The 10,439-nt window shown below is 35.8% G+C and overlaps 1 protein-coding gene and 1 long non-coding RNA gene across 6 annotated transcripts; one reads left to right on the top strand and one right to left on the bottom strand.

Annotated features, from left to right (window-relative positions):
• Nucleotides 1-547: 547 nt before the first annotated feature.
• On the top strand, nucleotides 548-8,203 carry LOC148854995 (uncharacterized). 5 transcript variants are annotated; one of them, XM_088982487.1, is made up of 7 exons: nucleotides 548-688; nucleotides 3,107-3,215; nucleotides 3,420-3,482; nucleotides 3,584-3,631; nucleotides 3,767-3,826; nucleotides 7,752-7,809; nucleotides 7,921-8,203. In XM_088982487.1, exons 2-7 carry the CDS (start codon nucleotides 3,147-3,149, stop codon nucleotides 7,959-7,961), a joined length of 339 nt encoding a protein of 112 aa, XP_088838613.1. In that variant the 5' UTR covers nucleotides 548-688; nucleotides 3,107-3,146; the 3' UTR covers nucleotides 7,962-8,203. The 5 variants fall into 5 exon arrangements, with proteins under 5 accessions (XP_088838613.1, XP_088838612.1, XP_088838615.1 ...); XM_088982486.1 differs by having other exon boundaries at nucleotides 614-805; XM_088982488.1 differs by having other exon boundaries at nucleotides 679-986.
• Nucleotides 8,204-8,413: 210 nt separating this feature from the next.
• LOC148854994 (uncharacterized) lies at nucleotides 8,414-10,113 on the bottom strand. The gene is made up of 2 exons (XR_016112331.1): nucleotides 9,785-10,113; nucleotides 8,414-9,540 (listed from the first exon to the last, which is right to left on the bottom strand). It is a non-coding gene; the product is annotated as an uncharacterized LOC148854994 (long non-coding RNA).
• Nucleotides 10,114-10,439: the final 326 nt, after the last annotated feature.

Here is a 10,439-nt window from a genome sequence, read left to right as displayed (position 1 = left end):
AAATATCGAAGGTACCAATTCTGATTCAATTAACTAATATAAAAAATTGACGGTTAATGGAATACACTAATATACATATATTTTTATATATTATATATATTTTATATTTTATATTATTTATATATTATAAATTAATAAATATGTAATATATAAAATACTATTATTTACAATATAATATTTTATATGTATTTTTAATTTTTATTATATATTTATATAATTTTTTATAATATATATTATAAATATAAAAACAAAAAACCTATGAACCGAACAACAATTAATCAAACCAATCAATTGGTTAACCGATCGACTTTGATTCGATTTCGGTTACCGATTCTCCAACGAAAGTTTCAAAAATAAGCGCTTGGTTCGATTAACCGAACCGTGAGCAGCTGGGCTAAGGCAGCCCAAGTTCATTTTGCTGAAGCAATAGCCCAGCCCAACCCAAGTTGCACATACGTGCTGCAATATCCCGTTGTGTTCCAAAAAATCCAAAACAATAGGATATTAAGAATTTATTTCCATAAGTACCCCTATAAATTTTGTTAATTCTACAATGTAGTTCCGGTTGCGAAGTCTTCCGTCTTCGACTACCTTACCAGGACAAAATTGGCAAATTCCGAAATTCAAACACGTTTTTTTTTTTTTTTTTTCCTGAAGCCGGAGATTCCAAGGAAAAGAGAAACAATCCGTACGCTTTCTCATATTCTCAAGTCTTGTTCATCAATTCATTTTCTACTCTGATTCTTGTTCTTCGTCGTCGACTGATCTATTTTCTATCAGGCTCCAATTAAAAGCCAGAAATTCCGTTAAGATTTTAATATCTTTTTCTCTGCAATTTCTATCTTCCATTTGTTTGATTTATGATTGCACGGAATCATGAAAACAATTCAAGGGTGCTCTTTTGTTTTTTAGAAATAGATCACAAGTCAGCATGCAATGTCCTTATTTTCATTCTTATTGTGGTGATTATTTTCTGTATATTTTCTGTAAGTTCTTGTTCATAATTCTGTTTGATTTATTAATTTTCTCGCCTCATTGACTGTCTTTTGTTTCGAAATGTAGTTTCGGACTGTGTTTTGGATTTTTGTTTTTTCGCTTTCTTTATCAATACGCTTTTGTGATATGAGTTGACTGTTGAATATATGAAAGGGGACGTGGAGTTGGCACTGGTCATTTAATGTGTGAATAGAGAATAAAACCATAAGTTCAGAAACAGCAAAAGCTTGAATTAGGAATCATGCTAATAAAACCATAAGTTGGTGGATTTTCAGTATTAGCATTTCCCCTGCGTTTATTAAAATGGGACAATTAATTACTGTGTGCAAATTTTGGGTAACTGGATTCATAATATTGTCAGAGGATAGAACATCTAAGTTTTCTCATCCACGATTATTAACACATTCTACTTTTTCCAAAATTTCAGTTGCACATCTTGCTTTTGAACGAAACCTATTTGCAAGTACTTAAGAAACCTGAATTGTTCTTCAGAAGAGAAGAAAGTTTCTGAGGCTTTTCTATAGGTTAAGCCACAATATGGTTTAGATTTATTAATTGAATTGGCATCTTCTAGTTCCTGCTTTGCTTCATGTTGCCAGTTGATGAAATGCCTGAGAAGTATTTCATTCAATGATTATCAATCGAGTTATCAGTTGTCAGAGTTAATTTTCAACTTTCAAAACTTGGGCGGTCTTAGATGGTAGAAATCCACTGTTCAACTGCTTTGTTAACCATATTACTGCAATTCAAGCGAATTTATTTATCCGCAAACTTAGAAATTGATTTGTTTTGAATATCTTTGGTTTTTGTTCAATTTTCTACATTTGAAACATCTCATGTGCAAGGGTTTGAGGAAATGCTTTCCTCTTTTTCTTTACATCTTTCTATTTTTCACCATACCTTGGATATTCAATACAATGCAAGTAATGAGGGGGTGTCCATGGTGTATTGTCAAACAAGGTTCAAAATATTGCTACACCCCAATACGCTGGAAGGAGTGTACCGATACTTCGAGCCTCGTGCTTTTTTTTGCATTTTTTTTTTCAAAATTTCAGAGGAGATGGAAATAATATTATTACTTAACATTTAAAATCAAGACATTTTAAAAATGCCTTAAAAACATAAAAACAGCATATCAGTGATCTGCTGATATGTTGTGATATTTTGATCCTTGTTGTTAAACACACAAACAGTGCTCCACAAAAACATATTAGTTATTTTGAACTTAGAAATTTGATTTCTGATGGCCTAGATATCATCTTAAGACCGAAGTGACTTGGTGCCTCCTGTTGCTTTGGCTTCACTTTAACCATCTATTTTTCAGTTCCATCTGAGTTGTTTTGATGAACAGTTAGTAGTACTACTTCAGATGCACTTGGATCAATTTCTTCTGTTGAAGGCTTTGGAATCATTGACATAGGATTCAACGTAGTTGCAGAAGAAAATTGTCTTGTGGACCCCTCATAGTTTTAGACATAAAAGATAGAAACTTTCTGTTTCCAACTATCAATTTTGCTGCCCTTTGAAATTAAGTTGACAAGTTGAGATTTTTTTATCCCTATATCATTTTATTTGGAACACACACACTTTTTCATGCCACTCAGCTAGATAAGAAACTTTCAGTTTTCATGCGGAACAGAGAAATTAGGATCTAGTCAGAGTTTCAAATCCCTTATTAACCCTTTTTTGGAAGCATTTAGTTGGCAACTTGTCATCCTTTCTCTGTTGACCACATGCAGTGTTAGCTGTCCATTTTTCTTCTTTACCTATTTAGTTACAATTCAGAGAACAGTCATACTATTTCTTGGTTGGGATGCTAGTAACTTGACCTCTTTAGTATCATATATACTCTTTTAAGGAAATGCATTTCCAGTTAAGTTGAACTCTTGAATCAAATTAAGTAATCCATGGTTAGTTAAGGATATCATTCTGGGATTAAGAAGCCTTATCCTGATATGCACCTGCCTACTAGGCTAATTTAATATTTTTCTTACTTTTTGTCAGTGACAGGTTTTCATTTACAAGTATATTAGTTTTTATTAAATTTTCTGCTCGAATTGGTTGATTATGTATTGGTAGTTATTGTTGAACACTTGAAATGTAATTGCAGCTGCTATACCATAAGGTGGTGCAAGAAAAATATTTTAGGAATGGAGGGTGACAAAGCACATCAACAGGAAGGGGAACCTGAACCATCCATGCCTTCACCCCAGGAGGAGGTAGTATATATTATTTTGCCCTTACATACATGCACAACTTGCCAAAAACTTGTAGTATTTAGTTTTACAAGAAAAGGAATCTTATACTTGCGTTTTTACATATTTATACATACTGTTATGTTTTAAAGTCTTGTATACTTATTTCCATTTGCTCAAGTTTAGATCCAACAATTCCTGAAGTATATGGTATCTCCTACCATGTAGGAGGAAGCAATTAAGAAAAAGTATGGAGGAATTGTGCCCAAGAAGCCACCACTTATTTCTAAGGTAGCTAATCTTATTTTGGAAGTGCTTGACACTATGCATTTTACTATGACAGGTTGAGATGTTTGCTAATTTTTGTTTAATTCTCTGTATTTTTAATTCAGGACCATGAACGTGCTTATTTTGACTCAGCTGATTGGGCACTTGGAAAGGTGCTCTTGGCTTTGTTGGTCTTTATCTCTTCATGGCTAGTGCATTTATTTCAAGAGTGAAGCATTCATATCTAAATGTAATATCCTGTATTTGAGTAAAACCTAATATCCTTCAGAACTTTTGAACTGTAACAGCAAGGAGCTCCTGTAGAGAAGCCCAAAGGACCAGTTGAGGCACTTAGGCCTAAATTGCAGGTATTGGTCTCAGGTGGTATTTTATAACTACTGAAATAGGTGCTGAAAGCTGAATAAAAATGGGCAGCCCAGTGCATGAGGTTCCTGCCAATGCGGGTCTGGGGAGGGACAGATGTATGCAACCTTACCCCTGCACGTACAGAGAGGCTGTTTCCAAGATTTGAATCCTGGTCACCAGGTGCTGAAAGCTGAATGCAGAAAAGATTTCCAAATTTAGATATGTCCAATTCAGCATTTCAGTAACTCAAAACCTACTTAATTGCTGAATGATGAAGCATCAGCTTTGGGGTGATTACTTTACCCCTAAGAGTCTTATCATATTCCAATAATACCCCTGGATTTAAATCATTCTTAAATTTGAAATCTTTTCCACATTATTCTTTCAGCACCTATATCAGCAGTTATTAAACAGCCCCTACATTTTTCTCTTAAAGATGAGATGTTTTAGTTGCTTTTGGTTGTATTTTCTCACCCTCTTTCTCATTTCCATCTTCATTTTCTTTTATTTGTTTTATGTTGTCTTCTTTTTTATTTATGAATTCATTTCATTTTGATACCATGTAACTGTGTTAAAATTGTGTTTTAGATTCATTTCATTATTCTAATATTTAACACTTGAATTTTAAATACTAAATGGTTGAACAAAAACTATTGGTTTGGGGCTTCTTTTTGAACCGTTAGAATTATGAAACTTGCTCTTTTAAGACCTTGGATAAAATAAGTTGGCTTGTTATTCCCAAAGGTCCAAAGGTTGCAACAAGGAGCTTTTAACCAAAGCTGTAAGGAAAAATATTTGGAAATTTGTTCTAATTGCTTAAGCTGTTGTAAATTAAAAATTTGATTTGGATTTAATATGGATTATGCCTCTGTTGACTAAACTTGTTTGAATTGCCAATGAAATCAGTCATTTGATTGAAATATAATTTATAAATCTTGAAGAAGAAATTCTCTCAGTGTTAGACAACTTGCTACATATTAGGCCAAGATGGTAAATGGTGATAGCAACCAATGATCAAAATTTTGCAACATATTGGCCCATATCAGCCAATACATATCGTATTGGTGACCCGCCGATACGCTACTATAAGTAGGGGTCTCAATGGACCGGTTTTGGATTGGAAAACCAAATCAATTTGGACGGATTGGATGGACCTACAAGACATATTGAATTGGACCAGTTCAGACTTAATGGTCCAAAGTATTTATTGGATTGGATTGGACCTGGTCCATCTGTAATGAATTTATATTGGTTTGGGGTGGGTTGAGCCAATATCTGGTCCATTGATAGAAGATAAGAATATATGTGTCAATGGACCAGGTTTGTTTTAGAACTAATCTAAATTAAAACAAATTTGAACAGATTGGACCAGTCCAAAATGGTCCAAAATATCCATTGGATTGGATTGGACCTGGTCCATTTGTAATGGACTCACATTGGACTGGATCAGTTTGGACCAAATCCAGTCCAATTGACACCCCTGACTATAAGCACTGTTTCAGGGTTTGATCTGTTTCAGTGGGTAGACAGGCCTTATATTGACCCCCCTGAACAGGGTTTGAAAGAAATAAAGTTTTCAACAATACAGACTGATATGCCCCATCCGGTGCATTGATGGCAACATCACTGATAATAGGGCCTCTTATTGCTCTACAGTGAACAAGGAATATTGTTGTACAAGAAGATTAAAAATAGAAATGAAAATAGATACAAGATTAGAAAAATGTAAAACTGAATGCCTAAAATGTAATATGGCCTACTAGCTCAATTTGTTAAAGAATCATCCTTATGGAAGTTTCAAGTTTGGATCTGTGGAAGATCAGTTTTTTGGTGAACTCTCCAGCCTCTTCTCCAGTCAAGAGGGTTGATTGACGAGTGCACAGACTAGGGTTGGGTTTGGTCAGGGCTTTGTTAAATTTTCAATGGGCCTGAACCCTAACCTGAGCCCAATTAAGTTCTTCAAATTGAGTAACCTGACTTGCAGCCCCACTTTTGAGAGAGAACCAGAAATACATCACAATTACAATAATACAAATTCAAAAGTGGCAAGATAATATAAAAATAATATAAATATATACACATGCATAGAACATAATACAAAACAACCATTGTAATAATATAACCACAATATAATGACTTCCTTTGATATATGTTGGATTCTATGGCAGGAAAGGTATAGATACTGATCTTGCCATCATTAGGAAGGGCTTCCATTTTGACAGAGTTCAGTGGTTGAATTTCTCTCTTATTTTCACAACTCACTTGAAATTATATTTTCCATTTTATATTATGATTTATGTACTTCTTGTAGGTGAGACATAGCAACCATTTCTTGAAACTTTTGTAGATGAGGTGCTGCACATTCTTTTTGATTGTGATATAATTTATACATATTTATATTATAGAAAAAAGTTTCTAATTGTGAAATAGAGAACTTCCCCACACAACCTAACCTATATTTGCCACATGGAGAGATGAGTGGCAAATCTGAACCATTCATCGTGTAGGGGGCCCTCTATCTTGCTTAGGTGTCCTATTTTCCAATCCATACCATATGCCAAACCTTGTATTTATGGTTTCCTCAACAAATATCAACTGTTTGAGTTATAAATTTATAATTTTTTTTTTTATGTAAGACTCTCAAAAAGAGTGGCTAGTTATTGACATGTAGCTAGTGCCAAGTTGGAGATTGTTGAGTTGTTTAGAGAAGCTTAGGAACTTCCAACTGTTTGAGTTATAAATTTATAATTATTTTTTTTTTATGTAAGACTTGCTCAAAAAGAATGGCTAGTTATTGACATGTAGCTAGTGCCAAATTGGAGATTGTTGAGTTGTTTAGAGAAGCTTAGGAACTTCCATATAGCAAATTGATTTGGGATTCAAAACAGCTCACTTTCTCCTGCTATCCTCTATTAATGGGGAAAACTTGAGCCCTAAATCCCTTGCTACATAGACCGAGTAAACATCTCTTTAGGGAAAGTTTAACATTACAATATGGAACTTTCAGTGTCTAACACTCCTTGAAGAACCATTAATAAAAGGGCGGGTTTTATGGCTGATGTTGACTGGATGATTGCATAGGTGGCAATGTAGAGGGTTCCCTACTTTCTCAAGAAACCATTCAACCTAAAAGCTCTAGCTATTAGGTGAGGTCCCTGAATAGGTTTTTATTCTCCAACACACCCTCTCATGCAAAAGCCCATTGGCCTTGAAGATTTCTATATTCTCTTACAAACCTCCTCACATGAAAGTCCATCGGACTTGAAGTGTGGACATGCACAGGCCCACCCATACCTTATGCTTAAATTTAATTAATTATAATGGGGGCGATGAGGATCGAAGACTAGACCACTTGGTCAAACAGGCTCTTATACCATATCAAGAAACCGTTCGACCTAAAAGCTTAAGCTGTTAGTTGAGGTCCCTGAATAGGTTTTTTATTCTCCAACACACCCCTCGCATGAAAGCCCATTGGGCTTGAAGAGATTTTTATTCTCTAACAGTGGACAGCTAGGATTGGCTTCATCATAGACTAGCTTCTATATTTCCTTTAGAAAAAAGGAAATTAAAAAGAAAGATCGAAAAATACATAGTGACAGAACCCTCTCAAGGATACAGGTCCTCACCAGCTTAGGCCCATGCTTCACAAGTAGGGTTGAGTAAGCTTTCCTTGAAACTGATTAGGTCTATTTACCACGTGATGTATTGTAATTTAGATCGACAGAGTTTGAAGTGCTTGCCCTTCTCAAAAACAAGATGTCATCCCTTTCTTTTATTTCATTTTTTTAGTTATATTTTAATGTGCGCTTTAAATATGTTTGTCTTTTTGCACAAAGAGAACAAAGAAAAAGCTGAAATGTTAATTACATTGAATTTTTGTGCCGGTTCTAATGTCCCTTGCTGCTTGCTGCTTTCCTTTTGGTGTAGCCCACACAACAACAAACACGGTACCGGAAATCTCCATATGCTCCTGCAGATGGTGAAGGTGTGTTTAATGACTTAAATTGCTACTCAAGGCCTTGCCTTTTCCTTTTTCACGTCACTTTCTTTATGCATTTCATATTTAGAATAATCCCACTTTGTTGTTTCATTATAGATGGAAGTAACGCTTCTGAAGATGCAAGTGCCAATGACTGAGAGACACTGCTGGTAGTCTTTTCATCTCAAGATATCAACTCTTATCCTTCTAATATCTAAAAAGGTGGCTAGTGTCAGCCCATTGCTCCCATAAATAAAAGCAAAGAAAAGCTGTTGATGTACTTGCCAAAGTAAAGAACCATAACAATGTTTCCTATGACTAGACTCTTACTGCTGGAATTTCCAGCAAGCCAATGTCTTTTCTTAGAAATGGAATATATTTTTTTCTTTATTTAGCAAAACTCTCGCATAGAACTTTTTAACATGTTAGTTGTACTGAAGCTTAAATTATTCCATGGTTGTTTTTGGAGTAAAGATATACAAAACTCTTCCAAAATTTGTTTCAGTTCTAATTGATAGATGGTTGGGACCATGAAAAGATAACCACCAGATAAAGAGTTGCTTCATTTGAACAGTTAAAAGTTTCAAGGTAGACGTCAATAGTCAATAGATTGAAGTAAAGAAACCCATAACAAGTTCATAACATCTAAAATGTAGATAGACATCAACCACACCGGTAAGGATGTTACATAATCGATAATCCACCCAAGACCCAAGTTACAAAACCATCCAAACTCTGACCTAAGAGACCTCCACCAACTAAATCTAGACCTAGTATTTATTGGGTTTTCTGTTTAGAACAAACAAAGCAAACCAACTTCCCGAAACACCTTCAAAACCCGAAGCTGATAAACTAACAGAACATCACCAGAATACATAAATATAACCTTCATTCTTCTTCATGAGCTGTTTCAGTAATGGATGCTCTTGAACTTCTCCTCCTTGGTGTATTTACCAGAGTAGCCCTTAGAGTCGTTACCAAACTTGCAGGTGCTGCTCACCTTCACCTCTTCCTTGTAGCCAACTTGCCCAGTAGACCTGTCCACGTATTCTCCCCTCGAGACGGTTTCCTTAGTTGTATCATGGCGGTAGTATCCGGTTTGCTTGTTCTCATAGCTAGACTTATGGGTCCTCTCCGCCGATTGCTCTGCCGGGGTTTTTACCATGATCACTCCGCAATATGCTGGTTCATCCATTTGTAAGCTAAGGAGATGAGAAGCAAACGACTTTAACCTACACACAGAGACTCTTTAGAGAAAGGAAAGAGGAGGGTGGAGACCGGAGAGTTTGAACGAAGGGGTGGAACCAAACACTGAAATGTAGCGAAGACCAAAGGTGGGTCATCTCCATTTTATAGGCCAGTGAAAGAGAAGTTTTTTCACGGATCAAGATTATTTACCCACCCACGTAGTACTCAGTTTGCCAAATATGGACTATTGGCAGTTGAGTAGTGAACTAGTGATGATCTACTATTAGAACTTAGAAGTACTTCGTCCGGGCTTAAGAGGATAAAGATTGCTTAACAAATTTTTTTTCTTCTGCACTAAGCCACTGGTTTCGTGTTTCAGTAACAGGCATTATACCAGCTAGAATCATAGAGCCATGCCTCAGAGACAGGCATGATGATGAGGTGAGCAGTGACTACCAAGGCTGCAGTGGTAACTCGTAAGGGGTTCGTCACGAACTAGATTAAAGATCTTTCTTATGCCGTTGATCAGGAGTTTTGCGTAGCACCCACCTATATTCATGGATTGAAATAAACCAATAGAAATAATACTAATACATTACTCGGGAATGTACGAGAAAACAAATTTATGGGCTTGATATTGCTAGTGCCTAGGGGAAGTTCCATCTAGTTATTGACTATTTTAGGATTTTTTTTTGTCGCTGATCGTTGATCAGTTGATCTTGTTTTGAATGAATGAATTTTGCCTTGGATTAAAAAAAAAAAATCCTCAATTTCTATCATCTTTCAAACTTACTTTGGCTGAATAATCACTTATTGGACTTCTCTGGTTTTCTCAAGAGATGATGGTTGCTCAAAGCTTCGTTCAGCTTCTACGTAGCCCAACAAATTGGCCGAAGCTCGTGATTCCCTGTGAGCTTCTTGTAATCATGCTCCTACGCTCCAAACTCAGATCATTTCTGGTACCCAGAACTGATGAGTGATGACCACCCAGGGACCTAAACCCAAATAAACACGGCCAATTTGAATGGTATTACTGAAACAGAGCGTGAAGTAAACCCGTGATTCTTAATTCTAATGGAAATGGATGTCCATTTTGGTTAACCTGTGGAAGTTCACTGTCACTGACTCACTCTTCAGTTGTCTATTATCTTAAACTAGAACTATAGAAGATGTCTTTTTCTATTTACCCTTGCATTCCTCTGGATCCGAGAGTGTAACAAGGGAACTGGGGAAGCCATTGCCCGTTTGTGTTGAATTTTTAGTCCCCATTCAAAGCAAAAACCACTATACTGGTAACCCACTACCCCTTCACAGCATGAAAAACAAAAAACAACCCAAAAAAGAAGGTCAACAGGCATCACAGAGAGAGAGAGATGGATTGATTGATTGATCCTTCACGGGAGTAGTTTACGTGTATATGAATGAAAGAGACAAGCGATTATTGATCC

This window comes from Nelumbo lutea, chromosome 4 (assembly GCF_056320005.1).
Source record: "Nelumbo lutea isolate HS-2025 chromosome 4, American lotus-T2T, whole genome shotgun sequence".
Classification (NCBI taxonomy): domain Eukaryota; kingdom Viridiplantae; phylum Streptophyta; class Magnoliopsida; order Proteales; family Nelumbonaceae; genus Nelumbo; species Nelumbo lutea.
Note: the sequence above shows the minus strand (reverse complement) of the source record. Positions and strands in the feature narration are given on the sequence as shown.